This window comes from Rhipicephalus sanguineus, chromosome 1 (assembly GCF_013339695.2).
Source record: "Rhipicephalus sanguineus isolate Rsan-2018 chromosome 1, BIME_Rsan_1.4, whole genome shotgun sequence".
NCBI lineage: Eukaryota > Metazoa > Arthropoda > Arachnida > Ixodida > Ixodidae > Rhipicephalus > Rhipicephalus sanguineus.
Window position 1 is genome coordinate 266,023,533 of NC_051176.1, and position 20,698 is coordinate 266,044,230.

Genomic DNA, 20,698 nt, shown 5'->3' on the forward strand with positions numbered 1-20,698 from the left:
GAAGGCACACGAGACATGCAAAGTGCTTCTCGTCAGTGCTTTGTGCGTCTCATGTGCCTTCTTCTCTATGCCGTTGTATGCACTGTAAATATGGCAGTTTCTTCACCTGAAACTGTCGTAGAAGGCTAAAGAGGTGATCCGGCGCAAAGCTTCGGCGCAAAGGACAGGGATGCAGACAGGAGGCTGTAAGCAAATATCCACAAGCGGATACATCTCATTGATTGTCAATTAACAGCTCTGTTCTATAGAAACACATATTCTGCTTTCGCTCATTCAGCAAATTAACCATTAATGTCAACTGCAACACAGAAGTGGCTACAAAAGCGTACACAGGCCTTGATAATGTTGTTCTAATTGATGTTTGCCATCACACCGACAGCAGCTCTACATATGAAAACTTTCAGTAAAGCACTCTTTTTGTCACAGAGCTTGTGTATACAGGATCAGTCTTACTGAAAAACCTATAGCTGCTTTTTGGTAACACTTTAAATAGAAGGCCTTACCACCCTGTTTAGCACTTCAACCAGCAAGTCCAAGGGTGGCATGAGACAATGTTGAACACCGAAAACAATTGCAGGTTGTATCATATGTGTAAAACAGGTAACAGCTGGGGAGCTTTTAAGAGGCACTAAAGAGAAACAATCAATTTAAACTGATAACTAATCCTTTGGAAACTATTATAGCTTGTTCCATGTTAATAGTTTCATTATTAGTAAAAAAAAATTGATATCGCAGTGACACGTCTTTCATTTCATGCTGAATCAGCAGCGGCAGTGCATCAACATGATGTTACAGACTTCAAAGTATTTTTCATTATTTGGGGCACTTGAAATGAAAGTTCTCGAAACTCAACATGTTCCATCTTTGGCTCCTTTAGAACACAATGTAATAAAAGAAGTTAACCAGGCTCTAGCAGATGGTGTAAAAATTCACGAGCAGCATTGCTACCTATCATTCCTTTTTGAGCCTTTTCTAGCTTTTCAAGCATCTTCCTGCTGCAAGAATGGTGTTTTTGGTATCATGGATGGGAAACGTTCATGTACTGGTGAAATAATTTTTTCTCATTAGTGTCCCTTTAGCTAATGCCTTTGGCAATGGTCCCACGATTTTTGTGCTTGATTAGTTGATCCTAAAAATAATTCCACTGAACTATACTTGTGTTTTTTTCAGCAGGTGCCTTGAATAAGACAATTTTGATGCCTTTGTTGGTTGCAAACTTCCCTTTCTTCATGAAGTATAATGTGTAATAAAGAGGTTATTCCCACTGACAGTGTTGAAAGACCACCTTCTGCTCCATCATGCCAGGCCAAGTTAAAGGGACACTAAACAGAAACAATAAATCGGTTTAGATCGATAAATTGTGCTCTGAGAACTCTGATGTTGTTAATTTTGCCATCATAGGTTTATTAATAGAGGAGAGAATCAAGTTCAAAGTTTCATTTTTAAATTCCGCGCCAAAATCTCCCCGCGTCACGGATTTCAAAGTGTATTTATCATATCTTGGCGCCATTGCCTCAACAAAATTACCCCAAACTTGGTATGTTAAGTCTATGGCCCCCTCAGATGTACTTCATTTTTTACCGATTAGGAACTACGTAGTCCCTAGTAGGCGCCGTCAAAACATGTGAAGTCACGGCAAATGGTGCGGGACCTTCAAGGTACGTGGCGTCGCCACCCACATTTTGTTTTTGCGCGTTTTCTCGCTTACTAATTAAGCGTCTTCTCACAGCAAGTGTGGTGTTTTTGGTATCATGAAAAAGTACGTTACTGATACGAGAAAAATCGTTTTGCTCTTTAGTGTCCCTTTAAGGGAGGGGGCTGCCAGAATGGGTGTAGTACAAATTTCAACATATAGCATTTTTAATTCAAACATATTTGAACAATTTTTCACAACTTGACCTGTCCCATTGGATTACGTGAAGCAGCATTCATATTTGCGCAACGTGTTACACTGTTTACCGAAGGTTTCTTTTTATCATGTTTTGTAAGTGGTCAGAACTATGCGCTGCCTGGGTCATTGAAGGGATCAGCTGACCATGAACAATGGATGATAAGAATGGTATAGAGCACAGCAGAAGGTATCTACAAAATGACGGCCCAAAAATGTGGTCGATTACATAGGAGAGCTATCACAAATCTGCTCAGACTAAATAAACAGGTGGCACAGCTATGTTTCTGATGCTGTATTGTGCTGAGAATTGACCTCCATGATTAGGCCCACAGTTTTTTTACTTGTTTATTGATTATGCTCCTGGGCAGATTATGTAACTGTAGACAAATGCTGTTTACGGTTAGTATGACCCTGATCATAGATCCCTTTATGTCAGTGAAAAGACACACAATTAACTAGGCTTTTCCTTCAAGCACTTTCCTATGATGTCATCTGTATTGTGGTGCCAAATAAGCATTTACAAAACCTGCTAACCCGCACACAGTGATAAGTAAGAAGCCATCACAGTATTAAGTGTGCTCGATTTCTGCTAGGTACATTCTGTCACTAGCATAGCCATCCTTATGAAACATGGATGGAATCCAGTAATAACCTCAAAAAGTTGTATGCATGGGTAGAAAATAAGACATGAGATTAAGGTTGAACTCTGGCTATTTTAGCTACGCAGTTTTTTTTTAAAATAATTCTCTTGCTTCCTTGGCTAATGATAGCAAATGCAAAGTGCAAAAATGACATATTATGCCTTTATTCCATTAAAAGCTCAGAATTCATAGCTGCCATTTGTTTTACCTTGCACATTTTGTTAGAGAATGATGCTTCCAAGATCACTCCTGAGTATTAGTACAAACAATGCAAGCATTATATGGTATGGTAGCACCGAGCATTGCTGTGTTTTCTAAGGCATGTATTTTGGAATACTTTGAATGACAGCTCCTTGTTAAACTATTCTTTTAGCTTAAAGAAACTAATTCAACAGGATATGATTGTGCATGTTCATAAATGCACCGACAGGCTTTATTAAAGGTGACAAAAAGTTTAGATAGAGTGACAAGATCAAGAATTTCATGAGAATGTTTACATTGGGCAACTATGTTGTGAGATCTCTGGGAGATGGCTCTGTCCTGCAATGGGCATCGTAGGGTTGATGATGATTGCGTATTATTGACTCCATGACTACTGTTTATGTTATGATGCTTTTTTAAGTACACATTTTGTTTTGACAAAGTGCTTCTCTCAAGACTACGAGAAAACTTCTTACAGTGGTTGTTTATACGAACTGTGGCAGTCTGCTTTTTTCTTTTTGTCAGTGTTTCATTATGGATTTCAATTTGTACGAGTTGTGTCTTTCAAAGTCCCATATTACCTACCTAGAGTAGATAAGTGAATGCAACACTCACTCTAATGGTACTCACGAACGGGAATGCTTACTTCAGCATTACTAGATAATCTGTGAGCGTTTACTGAGCAGCAAAACATATTACTTTACATGTTTCGGCATCGAAAAGTCAGAATAATTTTAATGGTAATGAAGGATGGCTGGTTTTGCTACCAGAAATCTGGACACTTTTTGGCTACATATTGCACATGACAGCACATGAGCAGTTTGTTCCATCTCTTCCTTATGTCTCCATAAAATAATGTGCGGCCACAGAATTCTAAACTGTAGTCAGGCACAGTTTGCAATAAGTTGAAATCATTTCATTCGTTTGTAATGCAATTTTGAAAACAATTAATTCTGATGTCTTGATGAGTTATATTGTATATATTTTATAGTGTGACAGTTTTTCATGGTATATGCAACTACTACTAGAACGATTATTTGTTCATGCTTCTAGTGTCAATCCACAAGAATGCTGTGGAAGTACTCTGCTGTTTCTCATAGTTGTGAATGAATATCATTGATGAAGGAAGGCATGACTTAATGGCATCGAAGAAGTTGTCCATCTATGTACAGTGCTCACGGATTGAAATGGGACAATTTAAGGCTAGATAATGCACATACTTTTGTTTCCATCATCATCACTTTGTATCATAATGGTGTAATTTCGACTCGAACATTGACTCTGATTGACATCAGAGCCAATATTACCTTTATGACCAGATTCATAGTGACATTAAGTTGTTATCTCGAGCAGTTGCACATAACAGTCTAACTTCACCTCTTTTTCTCTTAACATTCAGCTCACCTGAATAAATTTAGTGATATTGTGGCAAGAAATGAAACTATGGGGTTATGAGTTTATTTAGTCTCACAATGACACTCCGCAAGTCCCATGACTTGCTGCCTCAGGCTAATGAACATGTTTCACAAGCAGCTAACTTGGTTTTCAATACATCTTGTGCCATCACTGTATGATACACGTTCCCAATGTGTTTTCGTGTCATGTCAGTTCATTCCTTTACTTAAACTGAAATTTGTAACAGTGATATTGCGAGATGACTGATGAGTGAAAGCACTTGACAGTACAAACAGTGATGGTGCCTGGTGAGAGATTGCGGACAGTAGCAAATCACGATGAGCTCTTCACAACAAGTGCCACTAGGGCAGCAAGCAGCAAGGCCGAAGCACTAATGGTACAGGCACCCGCGCCGCACGGCCGATAGTCAAAGCTCTCGCAATCCTTTGCGCTGGCCTTCCGAGCGTAGTGGGCCAGGATCTCAATGCCACTATCTGTGCACTGTTTTCTCTTATACAGGCTCCTGATGCACTCGTTTGCCCTCATCAGTGCACTGAAAAGAAGGAAAACAAGCATATATAAAGTTTTTGCAACGTGGCTGGGCGCACATGCTGTACAATCAAGGCACTGACATCAACAGCTGCATCACGTCTTGAGGAATGCTGGCAGAATGTGGGAGATGATCACATATCATCACAGATTTACAGAAATATATATATATATGAGATAAATCTGTGTCAAAGGGTTTACCCAGGTAAATATATAGACGTGATGCTATGGTTACATGAAATACTTTCTTTGCAGCAACTCTGTTTTTAAAACTTGTTTTTTTTTTTAGAAGCAGGAAGCAGCGTTGTACTTCCTAAATATTGTGTAAACCGTGCAATGTAAACCGTGCAACGTATAAAAATGTCTAGCCAAATTGTGAATGAATGTCATCTGCCATGCTTAAACAAGCCGTTCTTGCACTATTTTGTCGACCCTCACTCATACATTTCTGTGGAAAAAAAAAAAGTGGAAGAAAACGTACGATCCGGGGAACTGTACAATCCAATTTCACAAAAAATTGCACAGTATCACTTGAAAAGCAAAGCAGGGATGGATATATCGAAGGATTTTACTATTGCACGAAGCTTTAGGCTCTTGGTTCACTCAACGACCGCGAGCACAAGCCGTCATGACGCTAGCAGTGCAGGAAGTGGAAAGCGCACATGCAGTCCCTTGCTATTTAGAGCATGCCACGTCTCCAGGCAGATCACGTAAAAACATTCAATGCGCTGTGATGAGTTGACAACTTGTTCGGTCTGATGCGATGCAATCACCAGTGCGATCCAATAATCACAGGCTTATCTGAACCAGTGTTGGCGGTAACACGTTAGTTTTTTCAGTAACTTAGTAACGTACTTGTTACCATTTCGGAACTGTAATGAGTAACATACTTACATTAATATTTTTCGGTAACGTGAGGTGTCACATTACTCAATACGTTTTATTATAATTATGCTGGCAGTTTTACACAAAACTCCTTCATCTCACCACTTTTGCGGAACTCGCGTAGGTATGGATGCATTCATTAAGCAAGGCAAGCTGTCCGATCACAGCTTTGAAATGCAGCTGTTGCTTAAATTCTACAAGTAGTATTTATAAGTTCTCCCTGGAATACTCTATTGCTAGTTATCAACTTTCTCTTCAAAATGAAATTTTCTTCTTTCATTCGGCAACTGCGGGTATAAGTTCTATAGTTACTCAATTTTTGAGCGAACGAGGCTGAGCTTGGAAATCTTCACATAAAAACTTGCAATTTTTTAGGCAATTATACAGGTTAAAGGGGAAAAAATTGTACATGTGTTAAAATATTTTTCCCCATACATTGGGGTGTATACAAGAATATGCATACCTAGGACAAGTACTGAGTGGAGAGCCTAATCACGAAAAGGAAATTCACCGAAGAATATATTCTTCTATATAAGAATGGGCTGGAGCGCATTCAGCAGGCACTCCCAAATAATGTCAGGAAATCTGCCACAGTCATTAAAGCGAAAAGTGTACAATCACTGCATACTGCCAGTTCTAACATATGAGGCTGAAACATGGAGGAAAGCAACTAGAGAAGAAGTTGAGGACACGCAGCATGCAGTGGAACATAAAATGAAACGTTAGGAGGAATATTGAGATCAGAGGACAGCAGAAGGGTTCAGGGAACAAACGGGGGTAGCAGATATCCTAGTTGACATCAAGTGAAAGAAGTGGACCTGGACTGGCCGTGTAATGTGTAGGACAGACAACCGGTGGACAGTAAGAGTAGCGGAAAGGTTACCAAGGGATGGGAAACGCAGTCGAGGAAGACTGCGTCGAGGAAGACTGAGAAAAATGGCCTTACCATGTGCCACAGAGTTAGAAGCCATCACACGGAACTCTACAGGAAGCTTCATAGGCCAATAATAACATTGCTGGGGTCCAGCATGCTTGTCTGAAGCATTCTCGTTACAACAAAGACGATAGTTGGGCGAGTTGGCACATTATTGTAGATGAAAAACCAGCAAGGAACAACGGACACAGAAAAAGTTCTGACCATGGAGTAACGGCACAAGTACTAACATGTGTTATTTTTTTCTGTAAAGGTAACGGTAACACGTTACCTTTTTTTGGAGGTAAAGGGCGGTAATGCGGTCCTTTTTTGTTAGCATAACGAGTAACGCATTTAGTTACTTTTTTCGGTAACACCTACAAGTCTGATCTGAACCTTAAGATAACAGCATCCTCTTTCTTGCAGTAAAGAGCAGAGGATGCTTGCGCTCCGCCTTCCGTTTGCGTGTAAACTTTTAAACTTGTTTTTGTTAGTGCCGCTGAGCACCGGTTGGGAATCAAACCCACTGCCGCCCCCGCATTGGAGGCAGACGTTCTGCCGACTCGACCACCGCTGCATTCGATCCCTCGTCGTAACCAAGCAAGTAGTAGTTTCACCCGCATAAGAAAGATGCTCTGGGGGGAGAAGAAAGGGGAGCGAAAGAAGATAAAGGAGAAGACAGGCGACCTTCTCGAGAAATGGGTACCCACAGCACCGAGCGCCAGGCCGGGTTACCTTGCGGCTGCCTGGTGGCACTGAGAATCGAACCCTAGTACCTCCCGCGCTGGAGGCGAAGGATGCTCTAACGAGCACAGCAAAAGGTGAAAAGTGAAAGGGCGATGAGAAACGCCTTGCGTGAGTGTCTGCCAATCAGAGTTCCGGACGCAGTCGCGTGGCGTACGTGGTAGTTTGCTCTCTTCCGATGCCACCAAGCGTGGTATTTTGCTCTCTTCCGATGCCGCCCTGCCCTCCGTGCATCTCGGAGGGCAGGGCCAAAAAAACTGGCTCAGGGTAACTATCAAAAGGGCAAAAATGAAATAAGGAGGGAGGCATTTTATGATAAATTCAAAGCTTTACTGTTTGAAGCGAGGTCGGGTTGCCTTAGAACGTGTAATTATAAAGCGAGATTCAGTAAAGAACAAGTAAAATATACATGCTGTGGGGGAGCTAAGGAAACGACGGAGCATGTTGTGATTGAATGTGGAGATATCCACCCAGGTGTGTGCTTGGGCACGAGCCTACATGAAGCTTTTGGTTTTAGGGACAACAATGGAAAGCTGAACACGTCCGCGATAGAAATAAGTACGAGGTGGTTAGAGCATTGGTGGCAGAAAAGCAGAGAGAAAGGACAAAAATAAATAGTGGGACAAATAAGGTCACTCTGCCATAGGGGGTAGAATGCTGGGCTGTGAATTCGTTTCTTTTTCCTATGGTAAGATCGAATTAATCGAAGTAGACGAGGTATAGGCCAATTAAAAAAAGTTTTTTTTTCCTTTTCTTTTCTTTTTTTTAGGGGTGTGCGAATATTCAAAATTTCGAATATTTTTCGGATAGTGTTTGCTGTTCGATTCGATTCGCACTGGAATTTTACTGTTCGAACTATTCGAACTTCCCAAAAACACAGTCAACGTCCGATTGAAAGTGACCCCTTCAGATTTTTAATATGCTTCACCTCATTACATTCTCGTATTGCGGCAAAGCAGCCTTTCAGACTCCGTTACGGTCGAACTTTGCCAAGACACAACGTCCAATTGGAAGTGGTTCCTAGATTTTCAATATGCTTCACCTCATCACACTCCGGCATTGCGGCAAAGCTGCCTTTCAAGCTCTGCTACGGTCGCAAATGTACTAACTCAAGAAAACGCTGGTTACAACATGGAGATAAAAGATGTGGCACAGGTGGGGGCTCAATTAATGCTGTTTAGGGCCTAAAATTGGGCAGGAAGTCCGAAAAATCGGAAGCCGAAGCTTTTTAGCATCCAAAATTTCAGATGTTCTTATATATCGACGTCTACGAGGCAGATTTGGAACTCCGGACTTGAAGGGAGCACACCCTTGTCCGCCATATCAGTTGGGCTTCCACAGAAGTTGAGAGAGGAGGAGAGGCTTAGGAAATGGCATCTTTGCCTATCACATGTAGAGTGTTGTCGGCAACACTTTGGTTGTACCAAATCATGTACATAAATAGAATTCGGCCTCTATTGCCTCATTCTTGATAAGACAACTATGAAACACCACCCCGCCAGTGCTTCATCAACCTAGTGAAAAGAAACACTTTCATGTTGCTCATAAGAATATGCTTAGGAATCCTCTCTTTTTTTTTCTGCAATTTCGCTTCGAAGTATTCGAGAAACATTCGAGAAATATTTGAAAAATATTCGATTCGATTCGCACTCACACTTAAATATTCGCATTCGCTTCGCACCCCAAATTTTGCTATTCGCACAGCTCTACCGGCCGTTTTTGGCGCCGTAGTTGTCCGCCGCCGCCGCTGCCGCCGCCGCCGCCGGTGTCCGTAACCAGTATCGCTCGAAATAAGAAAAATAACGAAATGAGAAAAGAATTCCAGGATGGAACGAGGTTCGAACCTGGGCCCTCTGCGTGGTAAGCCCAGTATTCAACCTCTGAGCCATGCCGGTGCTTCAAACTGCTTTGCAAAAAGGTCTTATACAGGCTTCATGTCGGGAAGGAACCACATTAGCATATGCAATATAGCGTGGTAGAAGAGTAAAATAAGCACCAAGCGTCGCACAACGCCAATTCTGCAACCAGGCGTCACACAATGCGAATTGCGCAACGAGTAGGTTGTTGAATGCTTCCAACCCATTACAAAGGGCTCTGCCATAATTCTTCATCGTCATCAGGCACATCATCAACAAAGTGGGCATAATGCCTTACTTGCGTTTAGCAGCTAGGTACCAACGCTCTCCGTAGAATGACGAAAAATGGCACAGTGCCTGCTGCCCTACTTCTCAAAAATTACAGTGATTTATAGCGTAGTGGGTTCCTCGCAAGTGCACTTGTATTGGTTGCCAAGGAAGCCCATAAGCGCATGATCCACTTCCTCGGGGTCTCAGTAAAATTACAATGATTTATAGCGTAGTGGGTTCCTCGCAAGTGCACTTGTATTGGTTGCCAAGGAAGCCCATAAGCGCGTGATCCATTTCCTCGGGGTCTCAGTAAAGTTCTTCGCCCCCCCCCCCCCCCGTCTCTCTCCCACGTCAACGTATGTTATACAGCATGACGGGACAGAGGGAAATAGAGACCGGGCGTCACCCAATGCAAATTACATAACTGGTGGGCCATTTAAAGATTCCAACCCATTACAAAGGGCTGAGCCATAATTCTTCATCGTCATCAGTCGTCGCGTCAACAAAGTGCACATAATGCCTTACAGACGTGTAGCTGGTGCCTCGCTTCTCCGCAGAATGACGAATAATGGCTTAGTAGGTGCTTCCCAACTTCACAGAAATTGTGATTTATGGCATAGCGGGTACCTTTCTAGTGTACTTGTATTGAAGCCCCAAGAGAGCTTAACGGGCTCTAGAAACGCCGCTCTTCCAGCTTTCGCTGTGAGTGTGTTTCGGTTTCAGTGCAGGCCTGGCGGGTTTTTTTTGTTTTTTTTTTTTGTCGAATCTGGTGGCGCACGTCACCGCCTCGTTATAAAGGGGACGCCCCTCGGCGAGGAGGCGAGGAGTCAGCGACAAAAAGACATAATACTAAGTGGTATTGGTGCTAATATGCACTCACGCACCGTGTCCACCTTTCGCTTCTCACTGAAGTATTCAAAATGGATAAAGCAATATTCAACGATTACACGACAACCATTCTTTTTTGTAGCGCTCGGTAACCTAACGACCTCCGATATTTTTTTAACATTTCAAGTAAACGCGCGCATCGAGTTCAGAAGGCCGTCACGATAAACACCAAACGCGGCAGCGCTGCGAGCCGCGGGCGCCCCACAAATCCCAAGAAAAAAATCCCTCCTCCTCTCCGGGCCTTTCGACAATTCTCAGCAGCGTTAGCCGTGACGTCAACATTCTCTTCTGCTCGTCATCCACAATACCTGTTTGTCTGCCCCCAGGTACGTGCGCTCACCGCTCTTTCTCCTCGCACGCTGAGGAGGAGCACTGGGCCAGGAGGAGACACAAGCCGACGAACGGAGCATAGCGAAGGAAAGAGCGAAACGAACGAGGGTCTCTTTTGTATCGTCAAACGCGTGTAACTCCGCACTTACGGCACGGTTTCGAAAAGTTCTCACGGCTACGTGTTCGTTGTAGACTCGTGCACAACTGCAACATCACAGCTAAATTTCGACCTCTGGGTGCTTTAGGGGTCCTTTAAAAGTATATTACCTGTGCGGAAGCGAACAAAATTCATGCCCGTTGGGATATATGTCGCCTGGCAACCCAGAAAAGACATGTAGAGCTGCGCTCAAATTTTTCATACGGGACGTTGTAATGGTCTGTAATTTTTAAAGCGAAGCTTGTTAGGAGTTATAGATTTCGGTGGCGGCGGCGGCGTCGTACACGAAAAACCTGGCGCTGGCGAGTGTACCGAAATGTGGCCCTCGAAGGTGCGCCGGTAGGTGTATGCGCCGTTTTTCAATAGCTGATACTCTCTCGATCGTGGGCTCGTCGGCGATCAGTCGTTTCTGATATGGCAATATGATCTTTTATCGAGGTCGCTTGTGATTTCACGTTGCCACATTTCATTGTTTCACACATGAGCATCGTTGTTGCCTGTAGCAACAGGTTGCGCTGCTGAGCACGTGGATTCGTGGAGCACGGGATCCAATTCTCGGTATGGTGGATGAAATAAGTTAGGAGGGGGCATTGCAATAGTAAGAAAGTTGTAGGTCAGGCATACACACGCCAAGATTCGCTTGCCGCCTAACCGGGCTCTCGCTGCCTCTGGTCCGGGATTCACGAAGGAGCGTGCGCAGCTCCGCAGCTGTTTTGCGCAATTAAAATGAGATGGCGCCACCGGCACTTGGCCTTTCAGTCCTTGTAGAACGTGCGCACGCGTTCGACAAGTAACATAATGGCAGTGCCGGAAAAAAAATAAACATGGCGGCACATGCGGTTTCCTTCCGTGTCGAATTTATCGCGTCGTCGTAGTGCACTGAGTGGCCCGTAAGTTCGATACCTACGCTTTTATTTGCTTTATATTTGCGTCCTGAAGCTTCGAGAGCAGTGTACTCGTCGGTATTTTTCCGTGTTTTAAAGGTCTACTCTCAAATTTTCCTTGGAGACAAGGCTTAGCAGGCGTGGCTAAATAAACGCAGCTGATCACAATAATAAAGACAAAACATATCTGATCATTTTTCCCCGCGTGAAATGACACAAAGCGATAGCCGATTTCCTCGTTTATTTATTGATGTCAGGACAGTGGGCAAATATAGCAAGCGCGAGTTCCGATCGAAGAGGGCAGTCGCGTCCAAAAAGGTCGCGTCTGCATGGGTGCTGCCATGTTGGCTTGTAACCACATCTACTGGCGGTTGCTAATACAACTGAAGGCATAGGCCATAAATGCGAAGTAGGGTGCCAGGGCACCGTGAAATCGAGGGAAGCGTACAGGCAGATGCGCTTGCAGCATCAGTGAGAAAAAAGCTGAGGGATTACTGGCAGCGTACATGGGACCAACAACTGAATAATAAATTACATGTAATCAAGCCTTACCTCGGTGACTGGCCACCCACATCAAAAACACGCCGCATAGATGTAACACTGTCGGCTACGTATCGGTCACACACACAGCACACATGCACACCTTTTGTCCGGTGGTGATCCGCCCAAGTGTGAGAGATGTGGAGAACCACTTACGGTGCTTCACATCCTCATTCAGTGTAAAGAATTAGACGCTATGAGAAAGAAGCACTTTGCATTACCCTACCGACAGCAATTTCCACTGCATCCTTCCATGTTCGTCGGTAGGGATCCGCTTTTTAAATATGATTCATTGCTCGCGTTTTTTAACGACGTGCGTAGTTTTCACGTCATATACCCAGGTAATCCACAGCACGTCCTCTGAATAGAGGTCGCTGCTGCGGTAGCTACACACAAAAAGCACCTGCCTCGCGGCTTGGACTCAAGGGCGTTGACGAGGCACTGGTGCTTATTCCATATATCTCCACCATAGTTTTATCACCACGAGCAGAGCCATCCATTCCCGTTACACACATTTCACGTCGCCCCCATAATCTTAATACTTGTATGTTTTACCCGCCTTAGAGCGCGGAATTTTAGGCCTGTATATAGCCACGTACCACTATCGTAGCTCACATCCCTTACATATCGTAAATCACGCGTCATTGTCCCTTTTTCACCACTGTTCATGGCGCTCTTTGGCCAAGCATGGCTCTTGCGCCATTAAACCCACATATCATAAGGGGTTAAGGATATCATAGTTGAAATCAAGAAGAAGAAATGGATATGGGCCGGGCACGTCGCACGTCGGCAGGATAACCGGTGGTTATTAAGGGTAACTGACTGGATTCCAAGAGATGGCAAACGCGTGAGGGGGAGACAGAAAGTTAGGTGGGCAGATGAGATTAAGAAGTTTGTAGATATAACGTGGCAGCAGAAAGCACAGGACCGTGTTGATTGGCGGAACATGGGAGAGGCCTTTGCCCTGCAGTGGGCGTAGACAGGCTGATGATGATGATGATGGTGATGATGATGATGATGATGAAACAAAGAAACGAGCCCTCGAAAAATCCCTTGCTTCTTTTATACGCATATGTGTGTTTCGTATATGTATGGCTGGCTCTCATCTTTTGAGGATTCCCTCGAGCAAAAGTTTTGATGGTGTGCAGATCGCTCTGGCATGGCTGCTAACGATGAAGCCGTGTCCCCGTCACGCGCCTGCACGTGACCTGCTGGCGGTTCGCTGAAAACGACTTGCACACCATCGGGGGTGTTGATTGAGAAAAACATGACCTGGAAGCTCGCGTTGGCTTGCGAGTGATTAATTACCACTCCTCCTGCCAGACGTATAGTAACTATTGCAATTGTAGACTAAGTGTCCGAAAAATTTGGCAGATCCGACGCATTGTGGGAATCGATATAATGCGAAGCAGTCACCGAGTAGCAGCCTATGCCGGTTTTTCGCTTTGAGCTAAGCGTTACGAGGTGGGTCGACATCTTTAAATTGGGTAGTAGTGCCCATGCCGGGGGCTTATCAGGCATGCCGAGTACACAGGCGTGTAAAGTGTAGCTCACGCAGACACTCACGTTATGGCAGTGTAAGGAGTCGGGTTCGGCGGGTCTCGTTACGGTAGCTGGCTCCCGCCGTCCGTCCCCATAGCCGATGATTTCCAGTGAGGAGGCGCGTTCTTTCAAGAAGGAACTTAGATTTATTTACATGGTTAAGAGATTGGAGTGAAAAGAGAGAGCAGAGTAGCATCAAAAGTCTTCGGCTTTTATAGCCCGAGAACGTCACTGCAGAAGCACTGGCAAACCGGTGTCAGCGTCTCCCGCCAATCCGGTGACCTGTCGTCTTGGCGTCCGGCCTCCCGAAAGGAGGCAAATAGTCACACAATACACTCGCCACGCCCCGAAGACTCGTAGGTGAGAAGGTCGGCGAGGAGTTTCAGTCCAAAGGGGAAAGGGCCGATGACCTCCGCTTCCACTGCCAGTAATACTTGGAAGAAGCGTTGAATGATGGCTGCCTCGGGTGAAGGCCCCACCTGGGTTGATGGGAGCGTCTTCAACGGCGCACTCCCACGCTGACCAAAACGCACGATAAAGCGGGTGTGTCGAATTCCGGAAAACACGCAGACCGCTCCCTCCAGCACGGGTTAATTTTCCCTGCTGCGGTAGGGTAGAAGAAACTCTCCCGCGGTGCTATCTCACGCAGAGAACAACAAGCCAAAAAGGGGTCTCCGAATTCCGACGTCCTTTTTCTGGGAAATCCGTCCACGGCGACCTGCTCGCTCGCTCGGCATAGGCTCCTCCAGGAAGAATTGGCGTTCCTGCCTCCGTCTAAGCGCCGATACGGGGGGGAAGGCAGCATTCTGGCAGACAGCTGTACGCTCAATGGCGTCTGCCTCGATGAATTTTCAGGCCAAACGTAACAGCAGGGATTATTTATGATCATCATCATCATCATAAATGCGAAGTAGAATAAACATATCGCTTACCCCTGTGGCCTAGTACGTGTCAAGCAAACGCAAAAGTCTCAACCTTGTCAACCTTTAGGCGATTAAATATCGAACTATGTTTTGCTATTCAAGCATATATGTGACGCTTACACCCTGCTGCAACCAGTTTGTGTGGTACGGCTGGTACGGCCACGGCCGCTTCGTTGGCCTAGGATAGCCACCCCAACGCTTATAGTTCTAGAAACGTTGAGCCACCCTACCTAAGGCCAGTTACGATCACGTGATCAGACATGGCCGCGCACGTGCACCCTGCGGAAAATCGTCTATACCCTCCACTCCACCGCACAAATCCCTGAACGACCGACAGGCAACCCTCTGGCGCCAGCTACAAACGCGCACTCTTCCCTCTCGTCTCACTGTATCACACTATCACCCCCTTTTCCTCACCTTAGCCTGTACTCTTTGCCCTGAACCTCATGCTTCTGCTATTCATATTTTCTCACACTTCCCGGTGGATCCTCCCCCGCGCACCTATAGAACACCTAAAGACCTGGGAGGACTGGGAGACCCTGCTGCGTTCAGAGGACCCGGTTGCGCAGACCATGGCTGCCGACCGGGCTGCTAGCGTCATGGACCAACACTACATAAACTGTTGAGCGCAGTGGGTTCGTACGGGGACCTGGGAGCGTGCGTACTCGAAACTCCTCTATTTTAATAAAGCTTTTCTCCTCCTCCTCCCCCTTTTTCCCGATAGGAGAAAGGCTCTTATTATTGCGTTTTTATTTTTTCCTGGCGCTTAGCTCGTACTTATAGAGCAATTTCGACTAAATTGTTTGATGCCTGCAACATAGATGGGGCATTGCAGATGTTCAAATCAATGGTTCTGAAAAATCATTTGCCCCCCCCCCCCCCTCCCCTCACAGTTTTCTGAGTCCCGAAGCCCGTGTCCCTCCATAAGCAACGTCTCTTATTGGCTGCTTTCATCCGAGTGAGCAATGCACACTGGCATCGTTCTCACTGAAAGATGCAGAAGAAAACGCTGGTGCGTTTAAATTGTCGTCATTTATTCATTGTTAGATGATAATTAGTGGATACAGGTGGTCGGGTCAAATGGGAGAATTGAAGTCCTTCCTGCGAAGAGCCCATTCGAGCTTTGAGATTTCGAAAAGAGCGCCTTTCCTTAATTATCGCGGAGTAATAAAATTCGACCGAATTCACTGAGCAGACCATGAGCAGACCATCAGAATGACGTCACTGTTCACGATAACGATTGCAGTGGTGTTAGTTCTTCATTCGTTAACGTATACGTGCGCCATGCGTTCTATAACCGTAAGCACAGCCCGCACAACTACGTAGCAAAGTCGATCGATGGTTGATGTAACGACTCTCGTTCATTCTGGACGTCTCGGAAGAGTATATGGCTTCCGTGTTTCGGTTTCGTCGGCCACCATGGTGGGGTTTCATTAGTCTGTTAAAATTACCAGCGTCCACTTTTTGGAAACCTCAAAGCGGCAATTCTGGCATTTTACCCGTACGCCTGTCCACACTAATTAAAAGGTTAATTAATTTAATTTTAGATTACTACCCTAATTTAGGTCTCTAATCACGTCAAGATGTCTGTCTCCACAGAAAAAAATAATTATGAAGGCAGCGAGCAAATATTGCACTTCACTCATTTTTTAGGATTTTCTGACTCATTTCCTGAAACAAACTGCATACAGTATACACAGAATATCCCCTAAGTATGGATGCCGTATTGGTTTCGAGTTTTTCCCACATGAGCCTGCCTCCAGCGACGTTGCATTGTACAGACGGGCCCACTGTTAAAGGGAACACTTGCGTTTCGGGTATATCTGGATTTCGCTCTCCTAGAAAAGCATATGGCTTAGATTTGCATAACACTGGTGTTTGACAGTTTCGAACCCTTATGATAGACTAGTAACGTGCACGAACAATCTTTCCTGATCCACTAGCCGTCAGGGTTCCCATAAAATGAAAGTTTTTCGTTCGGGTGTTCCCCTTAACAGTGGATCGTACTGTACATATACTTTCACCGTATTCACTACTTATTCCATTTCAATTTCTCGCATTCAGTAAAAGAAAATGACAAATGCCCTCATGCTGAAGCAATGTTTTACATGTTTACGACAACAACCACAACAACGACGAATGAGTGGATGATGCGCAGAAGGTCGGCCTTACCAGCAGACAATCTCCCGACTTCTAGCGTGGTCGTTGTGATATTCGTCGTAACTCCGGCGGAACTCGTTCTCAAACGTGTGCGAACACTCTTGCCTGTTCCGGAAGAAGTCGAGATCGTGGCAGGCAATCGAGACACCGGCCGCAGCTGAAACAAAATGGAAGCTTATGTTAAAGAATGCGATGGGCTTCTCAAGCACCTTTTTTTTTTTTTTTGCAATCTAATTGGTTCATACTGAGATCGCTAATGTGCTGCGCGATCAGTTTATGCCCGCCAAACTGTCCCTGTTTTAGCGAAAGGGAGCGACGAGGAATTAATGCAGTATTTAGCACGAATAGCGTGGGTCGACGCAACTTCGCGGTACGGGGCATCAGCAAACAAACAAACAAACAAACAAACAAACAAACAAACAAACAAACAAACAAACAAACAAATGTTCTGAGGTGTTACGGGAAATGGTTATGAGGCACTCTGCAGTAGGGACTCCAGATGTTGTCTTTGACCACCTGGGGTTCTCTAATAATAATTACTGGAGTTTTACGCCCCAAACTGCGATATTATTATGAGAGACGCCGTAGTGGAAGGCTCTGTGAATTTCGACCACCTGATGCCCTTCGACGTGCACCATATCTATGTATACGTTTTTTTTTTTTTTTAATGCGAAGCATTTCTTGAGGGACCAAAGGCACTTCGACCATTTCTATCTATCTGTCTATCTGTGTAGCCGTATGACGAGCATGACAACATGGCATGCCTGCTGTGTGTTGAAACCCTTTCCCCCAGTCACGTGTGGTGCATGCCCGCATACCACGGTCCGTGCAATTCGGGTATGCGCGACATGTGATTCGCTAGGAATGACGAGGATAGACTTTGGAAATCTTAACACGATAGCGTTAAGGACCGCGAGTCACGGAAAATCTCGTGCCGGCGTCGGCGGCGTTGTCGGTTAGTGAAAAATCCCGATGAATGCGAAGAACAAAATTCACGATTCGAGCTGGAATCGCACCCAGGCATTCTGCGTGGCAGTCAGGTATTCCCCCACAGAGCTACGCCAGTGCTTGAAACTTGAGCCACCGCGGCTGTTATAATAATAATAATAATAATAATAATAATAATAATAATAATAATAATAATAATAATAATAATAATAATAATAATAATAATAATAATAATAATAATAGAAACACAAGTTGGCTCGATATAGATCGAGTATCATATGTATTGTTAACTATTAACACTATAAAACATAGGTACATTGAGGGAATTAGTAATTGGCGCCTGAGGAAGAACAGGCGTATGTGGGCTGCACACATAGCCCCGCCACGGTCGTCGAGTGGTTATGGCGCTCGACTGCTGACCCGAAGGTCGCGGGATCGAATCCCGGCCGCGGCGGCTGCATTTTCGATGGAGGCGAAAATGTTTGAGGCCCGTGTACTCAGATTTGGGTGCACGTTAAAGAACCCCAGGTGGTCGAAATTTCCGGAGCCCTCCACTACGGCGTCTCTCATAATCAAATCGTGGTTTTGGGACGTTAAACCCCACATATTATTATTATTATTATTATTATTATTATTATTATTATTATTATTATTAGGGCTGCACACATATTGTCACGCGCGCTTTTGTTGTTATTCTTATGTGACTAGTCCGTTGCACCCGTAGCCGCTGCCTTGCGCAAGCCACGCCCTAATGTCTGGGAACCTTCCAGATTATGTTAGAATTTTCTTATAGGCTGGAGTGCTAAAACGCGAACAGCTTAGATTATTCTGGATCTACCACCAGCGATAAGGCTGGAATGTTCGATGCCACATGTATAAATGCCGATGCGCCTTACTGCAGATCAGTGTCTTACTGTTCGCCGCTATCAGTGTACAGTGGCGGTCAAAATTTTCCGGACCACGGGAGCGCGTGGCAAACTAAGGTCCCTAGATATAGGGACTTTAGGTGCTGTCTGCCGCGAGTCACGGAAAATCTCGTGCCGGCGTCGGCGGCGTTGTCGGTTAGTGAAAAATCCCGATGAATGCGAAGAACAAAATTCACGATTCGAGCTGGAATCGCACCCAGGCAACAACGATGACTTGTTACTTTGACGATGTACTTGTTACTTTGACAAAGTCTGGTCCACCAGACGAAACGTTAGTGAAAATATACAGTGCCAAACCAACGAAAGTCGTAGTCTCTTTCTTCATTCCTTACTCTATCGGGGTCCCCGTGATTCTTTTCCCACTATATATATATATATATATATATATATATATATATATATATATATATATATATATATATATATATATATATATATATATATATATATATATAAATTTTTGAATGTGTACATTACGCCCACATACAAACACACGCACAAGCAAGCATAAAGGATCCCCCCACCCCCCACCCCCCCAAAAAAAATCTGGCTACGCCTCTGAAGCCGTGTGCTGAGACTGTACTCACCAAGCAGCACCAGTCCGGTGGCCAGCAGCAGGTGCCTGCAGGACAGTATCCGGATGGGCCGCGCCATGGCGCTTCGGCTTTCGCTCACTAGCTCTTGAGTCGAGGCCAACCTGCGCGGGCGTAATCTGTGAAGAGCTGTGCTAGACGTTATACGCAGTGAGCAAATGTCCACTGTTGCACTTAAAGAATAGAAACATCTCTGATGTATGCCAATTCTAGAAAGCTTCTTATAGCAATGTAAGTGAGCGAGGTGTCACACCCTTCGTCGATTTGCTGCACCTGTTCTTAGCGATGATTCATAACCGACACCACCGGGGCGTTCACATCGACGCCCACACCGCCAGCTACGATCTTTGAAGCCACTCCTAATAAACCCGAGAACGAACACTGGAGTCGCTGCAGGGGCGCCGATCTGACACGGCCGGCGCATGGAAAAGGCAATCGTCGTCTGCTCCGCCGCCGACGATTGCCTTTTCCTGAGCCGGCCGTGTGTCCGCTGTTTCGCGATAGAATGGTGATTAATCCTTCGTTCCGCAATGCAAATCTCGCATTGCAGAAGGTGTAAGCGTTCATTACTACCCAAAGTTAACTAAGCTGTATAAAGGTAGAATAATAAAGCTTAGAATAGGCAAACCACCGTCCAAACGGAAGCGTCACTGTTAAAAAGGGATGCAGAACTGCAAAACATTCGTTGTTTTCACCGCAAATTTCGAGTAATTGATATAACAAAACATTTCTGCTAAATGGTTCAAACTTCATAACGGCTTGGCCTATAGGTTCCGCAATTGAAACGTTTGTCTCGAAGTACTACAAATGAAATTACGACCTTTCTAATCGACTAATTGACTAACTGCTTCGCAGTTTATCGTGCAAGTTCTGTCCGCCTTTGCAAATAATTAACCTAAGCGATTTGACAGAATTGCATTTTCTGCTACAAGATGCCTAAGGTGCTTCTTTCTGTCAAAAAACCACTTAGCATATTTGAAAAAGTCAACGACGTAATAATGCCAGTCACGTAGGGTTTTCGGAAATACGGAGATATTGGTACTAGCATGGAGTAGGTACAGATTTCTTCTCAACAGTCGTCAGCGATTGCGCAGTCGTACCGTGATATGCATGCACAACTGGTCCGATTTACCGCCGCGTAGCAAGTGGTAATTTTAACTTTACGTGGAACACTAGTAACACTCGTTTGCAAAACAAACTCCAGAGAATAGAAATGGGCATTATGAACGACGTGACCAGCCCAAAAAAAAAAAAAAAAAAACGTTATTCGCCTCACTGAGAGGCGGACTCGTGTCACACGCCTTGTCTTCATGCAGGTTGATGCTTCTCAGGGGTAATGAACTGCACGCAAAATTAATTTACGAGCTGGTTATCTAAACTGCAGTTGAGGTCTGACAACACAGCTGCTACGATGCTGCACGAAGCGACAAGCTGACAGCAAGACGGTTCAGCAATTAACATC

At 44.8% G+C, this 20,698-nt stretch overlaps 1 protein-coding gene across 1 annotated transcript in view; it reads right to left on the minus strand.

Moving 5' to 3' along the window:
• Positions 1–830: 830 nt before the first annotated feature.
• Positions 831–20,698, minus strand: part of LOC119378898 (uncharacterized) — a 28,819-nt gene continuing 8,951 nt past the window's right edge. Inside the window, exons 2-4 of the mRNA XM_037647959.2 lie at positions 19,231–19,340; positions 16,782–16,926; positions 831–4,681 (exon numbers count right to left, since the gene is read on the minus strand). Of these exons, the coding sequence (XP_037503887.1) occupies positions 4,462–4,681; positions 16,782–16,926; positions 19,231–19,297 (432 nt within the window). The 5' untranslated portion in view covers positions 19,298–19,340 and the 3' untranslated portion in view covers positions 831–4,461. The remainder of the gene's footprint in view (positions 4,682–16,781; positions 16,927–19,230; positions 19,341–20,698) is intronic.